Source organism: Chiloscyllium punctatum, chromosome 38, assembly GCF_047496795.1.
Source record: "Chiloscyllium punctatum isolate Juve2018m chromosome 38, sChiPun1.3, whole genome shotgun sequence".
NCBI lineage: Eukaryota > Metazoa > Chordata > Chondrichthyes > Orectolobiformes > Hemiscylliidae > Chiloscyllium > Chiloscyllium punctatum.
The window spans coordinates 25,943,916-25,964,030 of record NC_092776.1 but is presented as its reverse complement, the minus strand read 5'-3'; the positions used below and the strand labels follow the sequence as shown (position 1 = coordinate 25,964,030).

Below are 20,115 nucleotides of genomic sequence, written 5' to 3'. Positions count from 1 at the left end.
GACTTGTGATTTGACTTGGTAGTTTGTCTGAGGAAATGTTCCTGCAATAACGAACCAGTATTTATTCTGCAAAACTGGAGACTTGTTAATACAGGACAGTGTATTGGGCACTAAACTGGTTGCTGGCCACGGATTCTAACACACTCTTAACTGAATTGTCTATACAGGAAAATGGACGGACCCTGCTATACTTTGGATATGTAAGTTGGCTTGAGTGTTTAAGCTTGTAAAATCCACTCTGCACGTTTGTCCTCACTGGTGTTGTGCATCTTGACAAATTTATCTTCAGGATGCTCCAAGATTACAGGAGGAGGTCTTTATTTGCCAGAGGTCTGCCCAGAATATTTAAAAATCATACTTCATCCAAAAGCGTTTTGGATGCTCCTCCAATTGTGCCATAATTTTTTATTTATGAATGGGCCAGCATTTATTGCCCAGAGGGCAGTTAAGAGTCAACCACATTATTGAATTCAAATTCCACCATCTGCTACGGCTCCCAGAACTTAACTGGTTCTCTAGATTATTGGTTCAGCGATAATTCCATGAGGCCATCACCTCCCTTAGGCCACATGCCAGTAAATCTTCTCCTGGGGAATTCCATGGCATCCCACGCTCTGAAAGATTATTTTGGATTGGTATGTTTTTGAGAATTTTTCACAGATTTAGTAGTTTTGATATGAACTCGGTCACTACAGTGCCTTTAATCAGACACTTTCAAAAACAAGGAGAGTGTGTACACAGTAGCAGAACCATAACACATAGCGGTATTATCATGACATAGCTGATATCAAAGCTTCTTATTTGTTTGGAAATTTGCTTGAATAACAACTCAGTTCAACAACATTTTGTGCCAGTAGCTAATTTTGTGAGAACAGTATGATTAACAATTTATTGTTCACAATTTTTGATTGCTGCAAAATTCTATTCGGATTGCACCTGCAGCTGATGCTGTGTCATCATGTTATCTTCAATGGAGCTGAGATTATGGTCTGGATAATATTTATCAGACCAGGCAGGAGGTGACAGAACCAAAGATTGGGGGAATATCAGAAGTCAGGAATTCATCCACAACCAGCAGGTGCACTGGGGGTGGGTGTTGCTAATCCTGGGAGCCGAACAGCAGGGTTTTTAGGTGGTGTGAAGGAGGTGTGGATTACAGTCCAGTGGTTGGGGAACAAATTGTAGGAGTGAGGGCAGGAAAATTAGAGGTAGCTGTGAATGGTCCCCATTGCTGAGTTTAATCACTCAAAGTGAACCTGGGAAGTGAGCATGGAGAGGACCTGTTAAATCCCATCAAGTCATGAACTTTATCGTTAGGGAAGGACATCTCCTGTACTTCCCTGGGCTTGGAAAACAAATGACCCTAGTCCCAAAGACTGACTTTTAACTTACGTCTACAATATTAGGGTGGGCAATAAATATCAGCTTAGTCAGTGACACCAATCAATAAAAGAAACTCTTGATAATCATAGTATATTTTCTTGATGTGATGTGAGTCAATGTATATGAAGTATCAGATTATGAAGATATAATTGTACTAAAATGAATTGGCCTTTAATTCAAAGTAGTGTTATGTAAGCATTTTCAAAACAATTTCTACTAAATTTTGTTAAAACTTTTCTTGTTGGTGTTGTCCTGATGTTACTCAATGAAACAATGTCATAGTGATAAATTTGACAATGTAAATATTCCCGAAGCAAACTCACCTCGTAAAAACCCACTGTAGAATAAAATACTCTGTTTCCTAGTTTATCTCTGAAGCCGTAATTGTGATGGCTTGAGGTGTTGGTATTTGATCCATGGCTTCCAACTTCTTTCATTGATACAGTACTATTAGGCTTCTGTCATTGATACAGAAAAAAAGGAACTGCACTTGTGTAAAATTGTGCTTCATTTCAGGTCTCTTTTAATGCTTAATAACAGCAAAAGACGTTACATGCTGCCAATCCTGTACCTTGTGATCTTTCAGGATAGTTATGTCTTCATAATTTATTTTCCACCACATATCCTGATCTTTATTTAATGATTTATATTTCTGTGTCGTCAGGAAGACAATGACAGCAGATACAACAAAAGCCACGAACACAACGACAATGACTGCTATCACAATGATGTTATCTGGAAAAACAAAGCAAATTACCTGAGCACATAACCAAACCGATATAAATTGACAATATACAGTGGGAATGTTTGTGGCCAGAACTTATCAGAATTGTAATGCATCTGCCATAAAGAATTGTAAACTCTATAGAGGGTGAGAATGAGAAGAATTCTAACTGCCAAGTGCAGACATTTTAATGTTTGCACATTGGCCACCAGAGTCACAACCTCTGGGTAAAATTGTGGCTCTCTTGCTGTCACTCAGGAGAGCTCCATAATCTGGTGATTTTACAATTGGACAGCCAGTTATTGGCAGAGGAGACAGGAAGTTGGCAGGAAATAAGACCTAAGAGTGTGGATAACGAGGTGGTGTAAGAGAAGAGAAGGAACATAGGTCAGTGATCACTGCCCGTGTTAGAGGGAGATCTCAGCATAAGAGGGAAGTCTTCAAGTTAGGTGGGTAGGTAGGTGCTTGAGAAAGGGATACGGTGATTGGTTTCTGAAGAACATACTTTCAAAAGGGCATTTTCAGTACCTGTTGTGTTCTGTGGAGATGTCATGGTAGTGACAGTGACGTTCACTGTGGGAAAAGAACAAGCTTTCAGATCAGAGAAACAATCAACAGTATTACTTTGCAAAGTCAGCTTTTGAATTTAAATGACCACAACAGAACCAGTTCCAAAATGAAACTATTAATTCTATTCTGTTTGTCTAACCCCCCTTAAAATTATACCCTTCCTATTTTTCAGAGGTGTGACTATACCCTACGATTTTCCACACATCTACAAACTATCATGCCATTTGCAAGCTGTTGACTTTATTTTGCATTATATTCGACAATATATTGGCATTTTTTTGAGTTTCCAGCACTACTGTGTTAGAAGACAATCTGACCTGACCAGAATTCCCACTGTCCAGTCCTTCCCAGAATGTCATTATACAATTTAAATGGGAAGCTAATGACAAAAGAACAGAGGAGGAAGAATTAATCTATTTACATGGATCAGTGAGAAGGAGCATTTGTACAATCACAAAAACCATTTGCTCATTAATATAGCTTTCAAGATATAGGGGTGGCACAATGGCTAGCACTGCTGTCTCTTAGCGCCAGGGACCTGGGTTTGATTCCAGCCTCAGGTAACTATGTGTGGAGTTTGCACATTCTCCTTGTGTCTGTGTGTGTTTCCTTGGGGGCTCTGGTTTCCTCCCACAATCCAAAGGTGTGCAGGTTAGTTAGATCAGCCATGCTAAATTGCCCACAGACTTCAGTGATGAGTAGGTTAGGTGCATTAGTCAGAGTAAATGTAGAGTAGGGGAATGGGTCTGAGCGGGTTACTCTTCAGACAGTTGGTGTGGACTTGTTGGGCTGAAGGGCCTGCTTCCACACTGTAGGGATTCTATGATAAAATTTCAAACACCGATTTGCAGTTACCAGTTACAGGGAAGCTCATAATTACAGAGGCATTTCCTGCAAAATTGTTGGGTTGGATGAAGTTGATTTCCATTTTCACCAGCTGTGGGGCTAATCTGGAGAAATGGTCTGTTTTTATAGCCATGATTTGGAGATGCCAGTGTTGGACTGGGGTGTACAAAGTTAAAAATCACACAACACCAGGTTATAGTCCAACAGGTTTAATTGGAAGCACACTAGCTTTTGGAGTGATGTTCCTTCATCAGGTGATAGTGCAGGGCTCGATCGTAACACAGAATTTATAGCAAACATTTGCAGTGTGATGTAACTGAAATTATACATTGAAAAATTGATTGTATGTTAAGCCTTTCTTCTGTTAGAATACAGTGATTGAATCATTGAATACTGTGTGTAATTTCAGTTACATCACACTGCAAATTTTTGCTATAAATTCTGTTACGATCGAGCCCTCCACTATCACCTGATGAAGGAGTGTCGCTCCAAAAGCTAGTGTGCTTCCAATTAAACCTGTTGGACTATAACCTGGTGTTGTGTGATTTTTAACTTTGTTTTTATAGCAGCAGCCCAAAGTGAATATGAAAATTAGTGAAATTGAAAAAATGGGTTTGATGCTGCAAGCATTCTGCCTCTTCTGAACTTGCAAATGGGCACCACTTGTACTTTGTACTTTGTGAGCAAGGTTTGTAAGTATAATGAGTAGGGTGACACCAAGCTTGACTAAGTGTTTGAACTTTGTGGGAGACTATTGACATCAAAAGCTGCAGTGAAAGTTTACTGCTGTAAGAACATTCCAAACTTCACAGTCCCTGCACCATTGTTCCAGCAATTCACTCTCATTTTAAACAGCTAACATAAACCACCACGTTTTCAGAAAACTCATTTCCAGTACCTGTTGTGTTTGATGGAGAAAGTGCTGTAGTATTGTAAACAATGGTGCCTCCTGTAAAAAATGCACAAGATGTTAGATGTAGAGGGGAGTTAAGGAGAAATTTCTCCATAAGGATCTTGAATGCCTTGTCAGAAACATTGGTGCAAACTGATTCCATTATCAATTTTAAAAAGGAGTGTTGAGGATGAGGAACTAAAAGCAGGATTGTGGAACTGAGCACAACAATTCTTTCGCAGGCCTATGTCTTGGTCTGAATAATGAGCTGTCCAGACAGAAAGGTCCTGCGCTCTGTCCTAGTATTTGTGCTTGATTTCTGAGGCATTACCAGTTGACTGCAGGTTTTTCTGTTATAATGTGCATTTTGTTAACGTGAATTCGCTGTAATGTGATTGATGGTTTGGGGCTCTGTTTCTACAGTGCAAACTTTTAAAATGTGTGTTGGCTGTAACTCGATTACAGCACCATAACTTCAAGCGTTGTTTCTGAAGCGTGATTTTTCTGTAACACAGGGTTGCACAAGTACGCAATCATCACTGAAGCCGAGTGTAGACACAAGGTAGCTCATTCATCAACAAGGGCCATGGTGGAGCAGACAGTAGCCCTCCCCCGGATGAGATTCCAATGCTTGGATTGGTCTGGAGGGGGTGTCTTGTAGTACCATCTGGACAGAAAGTGCTGTATTATCCTGGAATGCTGCACTCTAAACAACTGGAGCTGGCAAAGAGGAAGTGTGATGGTGCTGGAGAGTTGGGAAAGTGGCAGCAGCCTTCTGAGGAGGAAGATGAGGACATTGAACAGGAGGAACATCACCTTTACTCTGTTAGAGCTCTGCAGCATGGGCACAACAAGCCAGTTGAGACTAATGTGACACTTGATTCCAGTAAATGAGAGGTGGGTGCATTGGTCATTCACTGAGTAAATTTGTGGGTGCTCGAAAGGTAAGCAGTCTGTTTTGTTCCGAGAGATTATGGGGCTTCAGTTTGTTTATTGATCATTTCTGTTGTTGCTGTATAAAAGTGAATGTCTTGAAATGGTTGAAGGCTTCCCTATATGAGATTGATCTCACAGTGAACAATGATGACAATTTGGGTTACACTGGGCTTTGGGATAAAAGTAGCATGATTTAGACAGGGTTGTTAAATGGGATGGGGTTAAGGGTGGATAAGTTGAAGCTTGGAATCTAAATAGCAATGTGCACTTGTATGTACAATGGAGTATCAGTCCTGTCACCAATGTGCCCTGGGAAGCATTGGGTGAGTAGTTACTCTCCCACTATGTGTATGATGAAAGTCAGCTCTGGACTTCCAGTGCTTAACTGGATGCACAGATAGGCATCAAACATCACAACATGACCACAGATCCTAGAACATGGGAGATGACAACAAGCAGGGCTCCATATAGGTCTGGTGCTTAGATAGTGCAAGAAGGTCTAGTGGAGAGAAGCCTTCCATGAACTTTGTCAGCAGTGACACTTAGCCAACTTAGCCGACTTCTGATAAGATTCAAGCCCTTAATTCCATCTGCTCTTTCAATCCATTAAGTTGTCTTCAGTACCTCAACTAAATCTGTCCTTAATCTTCATATCCAATGGTTTGGAACCTAATCAATGTAAGTTGCCTTCTTAAGTTAATTCTTTAAGGCCCGGAATTATTCAGTGATGTTACGCAAAGCGTTGTACACATGCCATAAAACAAAGGAAAATGATGGACAGGAAAAGACTTACTGATGCATCCAGATTGTCCCGTACAGGAGAGCGACTTTGTTAAACGACTACTTCTAGAGTCTGTTTCACAAAGTTCATTGTAAAATCCACACACAGGGGAGTCTTCGACTGGAGTTTTTCTAGGCCATGAAATATTAATAAATTCCTTAGTTGTGCTGTAAAAGTGAGAAAGAGGAAATATTCATTCAATGATTCATTTTGTACATTTACTAGAAGTAAACACATTGTCTGTGCCAAGGAAGACTCCTGTTTGTTGGTATACATTCTACCTAACATTCTAGTTTTCAAGAGGATAATTTTATCTACATACTGTGTATAGTAAAATTCTGTGCTCCTTATAAATGTGTTCATGATTTTACTCATAATTGCTATCTCTCCAGTTCCATTTGATGACCTATTGTTACTTACAAAATCTTAACATTGTTACATAATTGAATAGAAATGTATTTTATAAAAATGTTACAACAAGGTATCAGACTGCGACTGTGCAAATTATTGCAAATTTTAAGAAGATATTTTTGTGAATTTTATCATATATTAACATTATGATTTTAAAACACAATTGTATCTTGAAACGTGATGTAACCAGAATGATGCATAGTTCTTACCCCAAATGTGAAGTAAATTTAGCAAATACTTTTTCGTGAGCCTTTAGAGGAAGGAGATTTTCTTCATTTCACGACTGCATGAAAATGAAGTTATGAAGCACTACAGTATTCAATGACCTAATAATAACCTGCTCAGTAGAACCTACCTTATTGATTTTCTGTAACTGTCATAGTGAAGAACAGGAACAAACTTTGTGATGTTCTCATACAATTGTAGGTCATAGACAGAATAATCCAAATGTTGTAGTCCAGAACTATCAATATCCACCAGGCCAGTTATACCTATTAAGAGAAAGGTAGTGTTTCTGCTCAACTTATATATAGCTTTGAGTAGTACAAGAGGGTCAAGGGATGTTTACGCTTTTCATATGGGCTGCTTATCCTCTACGTACAAAAAAAGTTACAGTCTTCATAACTTTTACAATATCTATAATAATATTGTTATAATTAAAAGCAAGCAAACATTAATTTCTGTGAATTTAACTAGATTTGGATGGTAAATTATTGGCATCTGCTATTAGATAGAACTTTTCTGAAGAGACTGAACTGACAGTGTCAGCCTTGATTCCCTTCTCCAAAACATAGAGTTTCACAGCCGCTAAGTACTCTGTCTTTCCTTCCCATTGAGTTCTGGCCTGCAAAAGGCCTGTAAATGATCTATTGCAATTTCAGTACTCCCACTTGACTAGTTTTCTTTCACATGGCTATGTTGGGCTTACAGTTACTATAACAGGGCAACTAACTGGTGTCTGCAAGTTTAGTTTAATTTGTGTACCAAGTTGCTGAGAAACTGAGTTGATTCAGGGTAGGCAATCAATCAACTTGGAAGCTTGAGAAAGATACAGTGCAAGGACTGAAAAGAAGGTGTCAATTAAAGTGAATGAATGCAATGTCAAATGAGGTTTAATAAGTATAATACACGAAAAGGAAAGAACAATAAGTTTAAGAAAGATAATAAACAGACTGTTTGCCTTTGTTTGAATCATGTGAACATCATCCTTTCTTGGCTAGCTGTTGGATATTTTGAAATGAACTATATCATTAATGAGAAGGAAATAAAATTAACATAAGTTCTCCTACTCCAATTGTGCTTCCTGCTGCTTGAGCACTACAGATTGGCAAATGTGATAGTTGGAGGAAAGATGATAGCTGAGACTATCCTATACTTCCAGCTGGAGTAGGAATGTGGTTGCAAATAGCTTTTAGGCAGGAAAATTGCAGGAAACAGAGTATAAATAAACATATAAACTGCCATACATTATTCATTTTGTAAAAGGCAATACTGCAACATGATCACATAAGGGGATAGATTTGTGTGGCGGTGGACCCCATTAATTATACAATTGTGCACTATTTTTATAATTTTTGCACATTAGTCAAAAACCCTACTTCTCTCAGGACAATGTTATTCTTCTACAGTTTGTGCACCAATATCTGACAAAATGCATCTTGTTGTTTTCAAATAAAAAGATACCTTCTGGATGGTTTCCACCAAGGCATTTTGGTAAATTTTCTTTACTACATGATGTATTCAGAGGGTTATAATGTCAAACTGCCAGCCGACCTTCCATCACCAATAGACAAAGGCCACAGGAGGAGAAGTAGGCCATTCAGCCCTTTAATGCTGCTCAATGAGATCACGACTAATATGACAGTCCTCAGCTCCACTTACCCGCCTTTATCCCCACAATCCTTGTTTAAATTACTGAATAAAAATCTGTCTATCTCAGCCTTGAATATCCCGAGCCTCGACAGCAGTAAAGAATTCCACTGATGCATAACCCTGAGAGAAAAAAAATTACTCCTCATCTCAGTTTTAAACGTGTGATCCCTTATTCTGAAATTATGCGCTTTGGTCTTAGAGTCCTCTACAAGGGGAAATAATCTTTCCCCACCTACTCTGTCAAGTCCTTTAAGAATCTCCAATAATGTCACCTCTGATTTTTCTATATTTCTATGAGAACAAGACCATTCTACACAACCTGTACTCCAAAGACAGTTCCTCAATACCTGGTATCAGCTGAGTGAACCTGGATTTGACTGCCTCCAATGCCAATATACCTTTTTCCTGGATAAGGGGCTGTTCTCAGTATTCCTGCTGAGGCCTGACTAGTGCCCAATACAGTTTTAGTAAAACTTCCCTCCTTTTATATTCTATTCCATTTGAAATAAAGGCCAATATTCTGCTTGCCTTCCTTATTACCTGCTGATATTTGGATGCCAGCTTTTTATGATTCACAGACAAGGATGTCCAAATCTCTCCGTCCTGTACTTTTCTAGAGTCTTCTCCCATATAAATAAAATAGAATATCCTTTATAGAATATCCTTTATTATTATGTGTGTTCCATTGTAGAACTACAGTCAAAAGCTTTTACAATGTCTGTATCTTATGGCGCCATCTTAGGTACAAGTTTCAAGGTACGAACCTTGAATACAAAAAGAGGAATTTGTTGCACTATTTTACAGAATTTTAAAAAATAAGTTTGGAATAAGACATCATTAAAGGATTGACATTACTGCCAGTTAAAAAAAATTCAAATAAATACTATATTGTAGAGGATCAGCACAGTGCCACCACACATTGTCTGACCGCTTGCACCAGACACCAGACCAACAGTTGTCCCTGCTCCACTCTAAGCCTCCAGTCCACTCTGTACTGGCACTCAGCTGCTCCAAGGTAAGTTCCAGGAATTCCTCTCCTGCACTGGTCCCTGTCTGTGCGCTACTCCAAGGCTGCTTCACCATGTGCTGCTCCAGGGCTCGCAGCGCACTCATTGCTCCAGGACTCACTCCCCACGCGCTGCTCCAGGACTCATGCCCCATGCACCGCTCCAGGACTCACTCCCACACACTGCTCCAGGACTCACTCCTCACGTGCTGCTCCAGGACTTATTCCCCATGCACTGCTCCAGGACTCATTCCCCACGCTCTGCTCCAGGACTCACTCCCCAAACACTGCCTCAGAGTTGCTTCCCTACGTGTTGTTCTGGGACTCATTCCCCACGCACAGCTCCGGGACTTACTCCCCACACACTGCCTCAGGACTCACTCCCCACACACTGCTCCAGGGCTAGCAGCCCATGTGCTGCTCTGGGCTTCACTCCCCATGGACTGCGCCAGAGCTGGTTCCTCACACGCTGCTCCAGAGCTCACAGCCCACGTGTTGCTCCAGAGGCTCTGTTCTTCCTGCCAAAATGCATAACCTCACATTTCTCCACATTATATTCCATCTGTCAAGATTTTCCACATTCACATTGCTTGTCTGTATCACTCTGCAGACTCTTTGCTTTATGCCTTCTCACTTTTTTTGTGTTATCTGCAAACTTGGCGATAGTAAATTCATTTTCCTCATTCAAATCATTGAGATGTATTGTAAATAATTGTGGTCCCAGCAATAATCCCTGTGGCACACGATCGATTACAAGTTGCCAGTCTGGAAATGTTTCCCTCATCCCAATTCTCTGTCGTCTCTCTGTTAGTCAATCCTCTATTCATACTGATAGACGTCTCCCAACATCATGGGGTCTTACTTTATTAAGTAGTCTAATGTGTAGCGTATTAGCAAACGCTTTCTGAAAATTGAATCATACTAAATCCCCTCCTTCCCTTTATCTATCCAGTTTATCATGTCCTCAAAGAATTCTAGTATCTTTCATGAAGCCGTGCTGATTCTGCTTGATCACATTACACATTCCTAAATGTTCTGCTATTACATCCTTTATATTAGACTCTAACAGACATTAAGCAAACTGGTCTATAGTTATGTATTGTTTTGTCTATTTAAATAAGGATGATAAACTGGCAGTTTTCCAATTCTTTGGGAATTTTCCTGAAGTTAAGGATTCCAGGAAGATTTCTATCAGTGTATCTACTATCTTTGTAGCTACTTCTTTTAAGGTGCAGGGGACTTGTCAGTCTTTAGCCCCATTAGTTTCCCTAGCATTTGTTCTCTAGTGATGACTATTGCAGTTATTTCCTGGACACATTCTGTGGAATCTCAGCTCGGCTACGAATAAGATTGTTTGCTTGAAGGCAGAGTATCTACAAGTGAAAGAAAAGGCTATTCTGTTCTCTGGCCTACAATTGAGTATTGTGCTAGCTGCTGCATTTTAATCCATGATCATTCACTTCCCTTCCAGAGCGTGAGAAAGAGGAACGGCAATGAACTGCCACAATGAGGAGCGAATAAAATGGATATAAAACAGCTTGTTCTTTCAAAGAGCTTCAAAGACAATGGCATAGGAAAATTCCTAATTAGAAATTTTAGTAGGAGCAAATTATTGCAGATGCTGGAATCTGTACTGTAAACTAAAAGTGATCATCTCTGATGAAGAGTTTCTCTCCTTGGATGCTGCCTGATCCACTGTAACCTCCAGTACTTGTTAAACGTTTTAGTAATTTATCCAATTATCACAAAGGATTATTTATTGAATGCACACCAGTACACTGGCATTCTAATACTCTTGAAATAAATAAAAGATTTACTAATTTTTAAAAATTCTGTCAGGGATGAGGATATAATTGGCTCTGTCAGTGTTTATTGTCCATCCCTAAATAGCCTGAAGAAGGAGGTGAAGAGCTGTCTTCTTGAACCGTTGCAGTTCCTTGTGGTCTCAGTGCTGCATCAATGAGGTCATACAATACATTTGAAAGGGATTAAAACATCATTTTTAGGGCCAATTTTAACTTGTTCTGCCTTATGTCCCTGTGGTGTTAATAGTCAGAGATTATCTGAAGACCAGTAAATAAGAAGGAAGCTGATTAATTAAATTCTGTTGCAATTGGCCCTGTTTTCAATTACTAATAGTAATCGAACAGCAAAGTGACGACAAGTAAAGAAAGCCTGAGGTACAATCTTCTGTTACATACCATAAAATCGCCCTTTGCTGAAACCTTTCAAATTCTTAATAAGTGCTCTTCCATCAAATGGGTTCTTTCCTGCTTTTAACATTTTGTGAACACCCATGGCATACAGTATTACTGCATCATGAAGATAAGCTGCATAGGAGCTCACCTGCATTATACCAGATAAACATAGATTAAACTCAAAATTGTCTTAAAATTTAATTGCTAAACTAATGTGTCTTTTTTATTTCTTCATCTAAATCCACTGCTTAATCTAAATAATTTGGTGCATTATCTTTTTAATAATATCGCAGTATACATCTTAAAGCAAGATTTACATGAGAATGAATGGGATAGAATGAAGGCATTTGCTCCATTATGTCTCTGCCAACCCAAAATGAGCTATCTAATCCAAATCTACTTTCTGTTTTTAACTTTTTTTTAATGCTTTCATATCATTATTGTCTTATATAAAACACTTGCCTGTTCATCTCTTAATTCATTCAGACTGGGGCATTTGTTCATCTTGCCTTGTTTTGAATTGAACAGGATTACCTCTCATTTGACACAATTCGTTCTTCTGAGCTTATCCAGTTATTGCTGTAGAAAAGTACTCAGCGTATCGCTATAAATCTTCAAAGGCATCAGTCAGCAGATAGGTGTCACTGTTGCAACACTGAGCCTCATGAAACCTTTAACATGTTTTCTGCTTTGTTCAATTCTGTCTAATAATAATGACTATTTAGATAACTTAACAATAACAATTATTTTCTCTATAACTTTTCTTTGACGGGCAAACTTCACATCAAGGTCTTGTCACTTGAAGGGCATGAGCCATTCATTTAGATTCTCCTGCTTGAATTCCACAAACCTTCACCTTTATTTCCTGTTATCAAATAGGAAAAAATGCCTGAATTTGAACATAAAATCCCAGGTAATGCTTTGATATATTTATCCTAACTTTTCAAAGGTCAATTTTATTTCTAAATATTTTTTCTTTCATGGGCACCAAGTGGGTGTTGCTGGCATGGCTTGGCCAACACCCATTGTCATCTCTAATTGCTGTTGAACTGAAAGGCTTGCTCAGCCATTTCTGTGAGCAGTTAAGAGTCAACCAGCTTAGGACTCGCACTGTGGCCAAGCCCGATGAGGATGGCAGACTTCCTTCTCTGTAGGGCGTAAGTGAACCAGGTGGGTTTTTATGGCAATCAACGATAGCTTCATTACTGAGAGTAGCTTGGTAATTTATTAAATGAAATGCAAATTCATCAAGCTGCTATCATAAGATATGAACCCAAGTCTCAGAAGCATTAGCCTAGTTCATTGATTACTAGCCCAGTGACAGTACCATTATATCACCATCTCCCTCAAACATAGCACAGCTGGCTGCCATGTAGTATATTTTTTACTGCATAGGATGTAATATTTGACTTATGCTCTTCACAATGCAACTATTATGGCAGGTTTTCCCAGATCACTTTCCCGACTGAAGTATCCATTCTTATGACTAAAGAGAGTATAACATGGGAGCTGACTGTTCTCACCTGACATGCTCATTTTCCAATGTTTTCATTGGTACACCTGGAGGTGTACAGAATTATTACAGTGTAGGAGGAGGCCATTCAGTCCATCATATCTGCACTGGCTCTCCAAATAATCATTTACTATTATTAAAGAATGACAACATGATTCTAGCAACATAAGCAAGTTCTCTTATAAACCTCTTTTTCTGAAGCCAAATCACTGTAAAAAGGGGCTCCTTTTAATCGTTGGTACACTTCTTGTAAAAAATTGAAGTAGCCATGTTCAGAATATGACTTCAGTCCAATCAGGAATACTGATTCGTACAGGTCCAAGGCAATTGAATCTTTCCCATCCACTAAAGCAGATTTCCAAAGATAATCCTGTGGAGAAGATGAACAAGATTGAAGCAATATAAGTTGTTTTCACAAGGTCTTATGGATCTTTTCTGGTACTAAGGGGTGGAATTGGGATATTCTGGATGAACCTCAATACTGTTACTCTCCTTTCATCTATGTTGTAGTCTACTAAAACTTGGGATGAATAGCACCACAGATGTGTGATATGTTGAGCTGCATTTTGTTTTAGTTAATTCATTCTAGGTGTCCATGTTTCTTTTTATAACTCATGAGTAAAGGACAGTCCGAGCAATAAGTGAACAAGAAATATTTATTGTTGCAAAACAAAACCTCTGAATTGCATGTTATAAATTCTTCCCTATTCTATCTTTATCCTGCAACCTATTGTTTTCCATTTCTTTCTTTAGGTGAATTATTGTTGTTGATATTGTTTGTATACCTCCAGCTATTAATGCAAAAGGCTCTGGATTGTAGCTTAAGGTTGGTGTCTCAACCTGAGTGTTCAGGAATGACATGCTGGGAGACATGCAAAACACTCGACTTCTAATCTATCTGTCTGTAAAGCAAACAGAAGCAAAAAAGCATCACTTATATTCCCTTATTCCCCAGGTTTGTCACTGACAACAAAAAACGCTGTGACTTTCACCACTCCTCTGAACTTGTTACAAGTGTTGCCGTGAATAGCCTAGACCGTTTCTGGTCTTTGAAGCATCAAAATACTTGAACATTTATGGGCAATATATCAGCCATCCTGCCAGAAATATAAGCACACAACATTCTCCTCTGGATTTACCTTGTTAAAGTAACAAAATACATGAATATTTGTGAGAATGTGGGAACAAAATCAGTTCCAGAAATAATAGATCACAGGAAAGAGGAACTTTCAGTGTGGCAGAATTGTGTAAACAGGCAATCAAATTAGATAAGTAACTTAATTAAGTCAGCAAGGTGTTAAAACTCATGTGCTGATATCACACAGAGTGATTTATGGGTGCACATTTTTAAGTAATCAAAGCTTTGTTATAATTTATTAAGCCATGGAATGCTTGATCATACTATTGGAAGGAAATCTCTAACCTCAGAATATTATTTACTAACCAACAGCCACATGACTGTCTGATTATGTTATGTCATAGTTATGGAAAAAGTTTGACATTGGATTATATTGTCAAATTGTTATTCTGTTCGAGCAGTCTGGTATACACCTCTCTCATTTTAATTTCCAACACTGAAGTATTTATTGATGTGTCCACAAAATCCAAGCATTAAAAAAATCAAGGAAGGCACTTACATTATCTTCTAGAATTCAGCATCACAAGTTATTGTGATCACTTTTTTTAGCTCACTACTCTTCACTATTTGTTCAAGGTGGCAATCCAATTAAGCACTATCAGTATTGAATTACATTATGTAATAGGAATGAGTTGCAAAACATTACTTCTCATGCATAATTGGCATGTAGTTTACCTGCCAATTCTATAGAAGATCAAATTACTGTTATCAACACATACACATTTTCAACATATGAGGTTCTACTAGGACTAATCAGTTGACTCTATGCTGTAAGTAATGGATTTTGTCAAACAAATATTTACCTTCTTTTAAAAGGTTAATTGTAAAAAATATGGTTTAAAAATATACTCACCACACTATTACTCACCTCATAAAGTTGCAATATAAAAAACACATATTCTCCACTTGTTATTCCAAGCTGTTGAGCTTCTGACATTATTGATCCTGCCACCTTAGGAGTACAAATTAAAATGACAACTGAAAAATAAACATTGAACAGTGTTACTGACTTAAAACATAATGAAAGATCTACTATATGATTATAGCGGTTTTACCGCTTATTATGTGATAACATTTGTCTTTCTGCTTGCACACTCAGTATAGGTGTAAACATCTCTGATCAATAACTTATTGATTGTGTGGTGTTGCTGAAAAGAGTAAAATTATTTAAATACAATCTATGTCTTTGAACTAGTGATCCAAATACCAAGGCTGTTGCTCTGGATACACAACTTCATTTTCCATCACTGTGGCTGGTAGAATTTAAATTCAATTTAATTTAGAGCAGGGATGTATTGCTGAGTCTGTATAAGGTTCAGATCAGAACACATTTGGAATACTATGTGTAGTTTTGGGCCCTGTATCTAAGGAAAGATGTGCAGGCATCGCAGAGGATCCAGTTGAGGTTTATAAGAATGATCCCGGAGATGAAGGGCTTGTCCTATAATGAGTAGTTGAGGACTCAGCATTTGTACTTGATGAAGTTTAGAAGTTTGAGGGGTATTTGTTTAAAACTTACAGAATACTGAGAGGCCTGCTTAGAGTGGACCTGGAGAAGGTGTTTCCACTCGGAGGAGAGACTAGGATCTGAGGGCTCAGCCTCAGATTGAAGGGATTAGATTAGATTACATACAGTGTGGAAACAGGCCCTTCAGCCCAACAAATCCACACTAACCCTCTGAAGAGCAACCCACCCAGACCCATTCCCCTGCATTTACCCCTTCACCTAACACTACAGGCAATTTAGCATGGCCAGTTCACCTAACCTGCACATCCTTGTGACTGTGGGAGAAAACCAGAGCACTCGGAGGAAACCCACGTAGACACAGGGAGAATGAGGCAGGAATTGAACCCAGGTCTCTGGAGGTGTGAGGCAGCAGTGCTAACCACTGTGCCACCGCACCACCCATACTCTCTTTAGAACTGAGATGAGGGGAGTTTCTTCAGCGAGAGGGTGATGAATCTGTGGAACTCATTATCACAGAAGGTCAAGTCATTGAGTGTATTTGAAACAGAGGTAGATGGGTTCTTGATTAGTAAGGGGATCAAAAGTTATGGGGAAAAGGCAGGAGAATGGGATTGAGAAACATATCAGCCATGACTAACTGGCAGAGCAGACTCAATGGGCCAAATGGCCTAACTTTGCTCCAAATTTTATGCTTTATGATCTAATTCAATTATTAATGAGCTAAACCTATTATATATTCTTGACAGGTCAGACAACCATTAGATTGTTATAACAGCTTTACTTCAGTTTCATTGGGAGCATTGATTTCTGGTTTCTGCTATCAATTTCATAATGTTTGTTTAGAGAAAATGAAATGGTTTCAATTGCCTTGCCATTTGAGCTATTGTAATCTAAAGTGGTCTAGATGACTGACACTTCTATTGTCCTGAAAGCAGTTTTTTAAACATAGTGAGAGTCATGAATTAAATCACCTTTGTTTACACATCCTACTGGCACTGTCGGAATCTGCCCCATGTACAGTAGATCATTAGGGACGGAAATGCCATAATTGATATGAGACACCATAAGGGTACAGGTTTGAGATTACTATGAAGGACTCTCCTTCTCAACCTCTTCCCTTGCCTGAGGTCTGATGGCCCTCAGGTTAAACACCACCAGTCACTTCTCTCTAATGAGAGAACAGCCCCTATGATCTGATAAGACTATGGTGACACAACACAAAAATACAATTTTGGGGCACACATTGCCATTACAGGCCATGGGCATTTTTGAGATACATATCATGGCATGGAAAACATCAAGAGGACTTCTTGAGCTTAACTTTTAAAATGTTTTCTCATTTACCAGATTAAACAATCACTCCCTCCACCAACAATGCACACTGACAGCACGGTATGCCATCCACAAGGTGCACTGCAAAAACATGTCAATTCTCCTCTGACAGCACCTTCCTAACCTGAGACTTTTACCACTTAAAGGAACATGAGCAGCAGGTGCTTTGGAATACCACCACTTATAAACTCTTCTCAAATCTACATAACATCCTGTTTTGGAACTATATCAGCATTCCTTTAATGTCAACAGGTCAAAATCCTGGAAATCCCTTCCTAACAGGACTCTGGGTGATGGCCTACAGCTGATCAAGAAGATGACTCACCACCACCTTCTCAAGAGCAATGGGGATGGATAAAAGATGCTTATCAATAATGACCATATTCCGCAAGTGAATAAAAGAAAGGTGAAGTTAGAGATAGTTGCTTATTTTGGTATTTCAAAGGCTCTTAATGCTCAATTCCTTTTACTTGTTTGCACATGGAATTTAATATCATCAAACACAGAATTGTCTTATCTTGCTTTTGTGCTCAGAGCATTATAATCCAACAAACCTCATGTTCTTGTATCAAAAAACAACTTTTTTTTTAACTCAACAACATAACACATTTAAAGCAAAAGATTACTCTGTACAATATTAGCAATCAATGTTTATAATGTTCATGTTACCTTATTCTGTAATGTATTAGACATACTGGCACTAAGGAAGATGTTTGTGGAGCTCAGCTCTGGGACTCTTCTGCAGTTGGTCTTTGAGGTAGTGTCTTCAGCTCAAACCTTTTCAACTGATTTGTCAAAGGTCATCCCTCCATTATAAGGTCAGATGTGGTGATATTTGTTGATGATTGTGAAATATTCAGCATAATTTGTGACTCCGCAGATAAAGAAGTAGTCCATGTTCAAATGCAGCAAGACCTGGACAATATCCAGGTTTAGGCTGACAAGTAGCAAATAACATTTGCACGCCACAAGTGCTAGGAAATGACCATATCCCACAACAGAGAATCTAACCATCATCGCTTGAAATTCAATAGAATTACCATCAAAGAATCTCCCACTATCTACATCCTGAATTTATCATTGATCAGAAACTGAACTGGACTAGCTATGTTAATACAGTGGCTATAATAGTAGGTCAGAAACTAGGAATCCTGTCGTGCATAACTCACTTGCTGACTCCCGAAAACTGTCCACCATCCACAAGGCACCAATCAAGAGTTAGATGGTATACCCCCTGCTCACCTGGATGAATGCAGCTGCAACAACACTCAAGAAGTTCAACACTATCCAGAACACAGCAGTCTGTTTGATTGGCAGCACATGCACAAACATTCACACTCTCTAACAACATTGTGGATTGACCTTCCCCAGATGGAGTATAGCAGATCAAGAAGGCAGCTCATCACCACTTTCTCAATGGCAACTAATGCTGGCTCTCATATTTCAAGTCCAACGTGACTTTTCTTCACAACAAAACACTTCCAAAGAGTCACATTGGACTCAAATTCTAAACTGCTTCTCTTTCCACAGATGCTGACAAAACTGTTGATTTCTCCAGCATTTTCTGTATGATTTCAGATCTCCAATATTCACAGTATCTTACTGTCAGGATTTTAAGTTCAAATGTTTCAACCATTAATATGAGAGTGTACTGCTCAATGTTAATTGTGGCTTGGTTGTTAGCACCCTTGCTATTGAATTATAAGATTCATGGTTCAAATCCTGCTCTTGGGCTTGAGCTAGATCAGGACTTCCAGTACAGTACTGAGAGAGCATTGTACTCTCTGGGTGACATGTTTTGGATGAGCTGTCACACCAGGGCCCTATGGGCCTGTTTGAATGGATGAAAAAGACCCTATTGAAATCTAACATTTTTCTCTCAAAAAGAAATGTAGATAGAGAGTTAAAATACTCGAGATTGAAACTGAAAGAATTCTGTTAGATAGGGCACTGAGAGATATGGAGAAAAGGCAGATACACTAATCCTATGCAAATCAATGTTTCAAATCAGCCATTGTTTGGTGGAACGATCAAATAGTCACAGTGGTTGAATGGTCCACTTTGAATCATGCATTTTAATATTGCTGTCCGATTTCAATCCTCTTATAAGTCATTTGTGATATACAACTCTAAGACCATAAGAAATAGGTGTTGGCCATTCAGCTTCTCAAACCTGCTCTGCCGTTCAATAAGATCAGAGATGACCCAACACTCACATTCACTTCCTAGCCATTTGCCCATAACCCTTGATTCCTCACTGATAAAGATTTTATCTCAGCCTTAGGTATAGACAAGGACTCTGTCCCCACAGCTCACCTTGGAAAGGAGTTCAACTCTCTGACAAGAATTTCCTCCTCATCTCAGTCTTAAACTGACTATTCACTAAGGATTTTGGACTGTTTTTCCAAGGTTTCTCAATAATAAAACAAGGCTAAAATACAAATATTGAACACAAATTAATCATGAATTTGTTTATTTAAGTTCTAAAAGACAAAATCAGAATGAAATAAAAAGAAAACAACCTTGCTCTTAAAAATGAAAACCTCTAATCATGATAGTCACCTTGAAAACTTGCACATTTGTTCAATATTCTCTATGCATTTATAGATATATATATATTTTTGCAACGTATTACTTACTATAGAATGACCCTTAATGACATCAGAAGTACTGTTGATTAAGGAATTGCTGATTCAGTGGAGAAAAGCCACTGGCTCTTAACCTAATATGATGCAGTAACTTAGTGTGCAGCATCATAGCAGATATAAAGTACTGACAATTATATGTGGAATGGAATGTGATAATGCTTGACCCAGCTGGGAACAGATCCTTGAAAAGAACAAAAGTGAATATTACAAAAGATAGCTCAGATCTCTAATGCCTGTGATCTCACAGGACTGGTGGTGAATAAAGTGCAAGATCTCCAAAAAGTTGGCAATGTCAAGCTTTGAAGCCACACTCAAATGTGGAGTGCTGTGAGCAGCAACCTCCATATTGGCTGGTATTCTTCAATTCTTCTGATCAACTCTAATCAAATTGAACTCC

General features: G+C 38.7%; 1 protein-coding gene across 1 annotated transcript in view; it reads right to left on the bottom strand.

The window, feature by feature from the left end:
• The window catches only part of gucy2g (guanylate cyclase 2g), a 69,373-nt gene that overhangs the window by 38,038 nt on the left and 11,220 nt on the right, over positions 1-20,115 (bottom strand). Inside the window, exons 4-12 of the mRNA XM_072557024.1 lie at positions 15,124-15,248; positions 13,320-13,502; positions 11,623-11,767; positions 6,899-7,034; positions 6,145-6,299; positions 4,422-4,472; positions 2,636-2,680; positions 1,955-2,118; positions 1,707-1,841 (exon numbers count right to left, since the gene is read on the bottom strand). Coding sequence (XP_072413125.1) covers positions 1,707-1,841; positions 1,955-2,118; positions 2,636-2,680; positions 4,422-4,472; positions 6,145-6,299; positions 6,899-7,034; positions 11,623-11,767; positions 13,320-13,502; positions 15,124-15,248 — 1,139 coding nt within the window. The remainder of the gene's footprint in view (positions 1-1,706; positions 1,842-1,954; positions 2,119-2,635; positions 2,681-4,421; positions 4,473-6,144; positions 6,300-6,898; positions 7,035-11,622; positions 11,768-13,319; positions 13,503-15,123; positions 15,249-20,115) is intronic.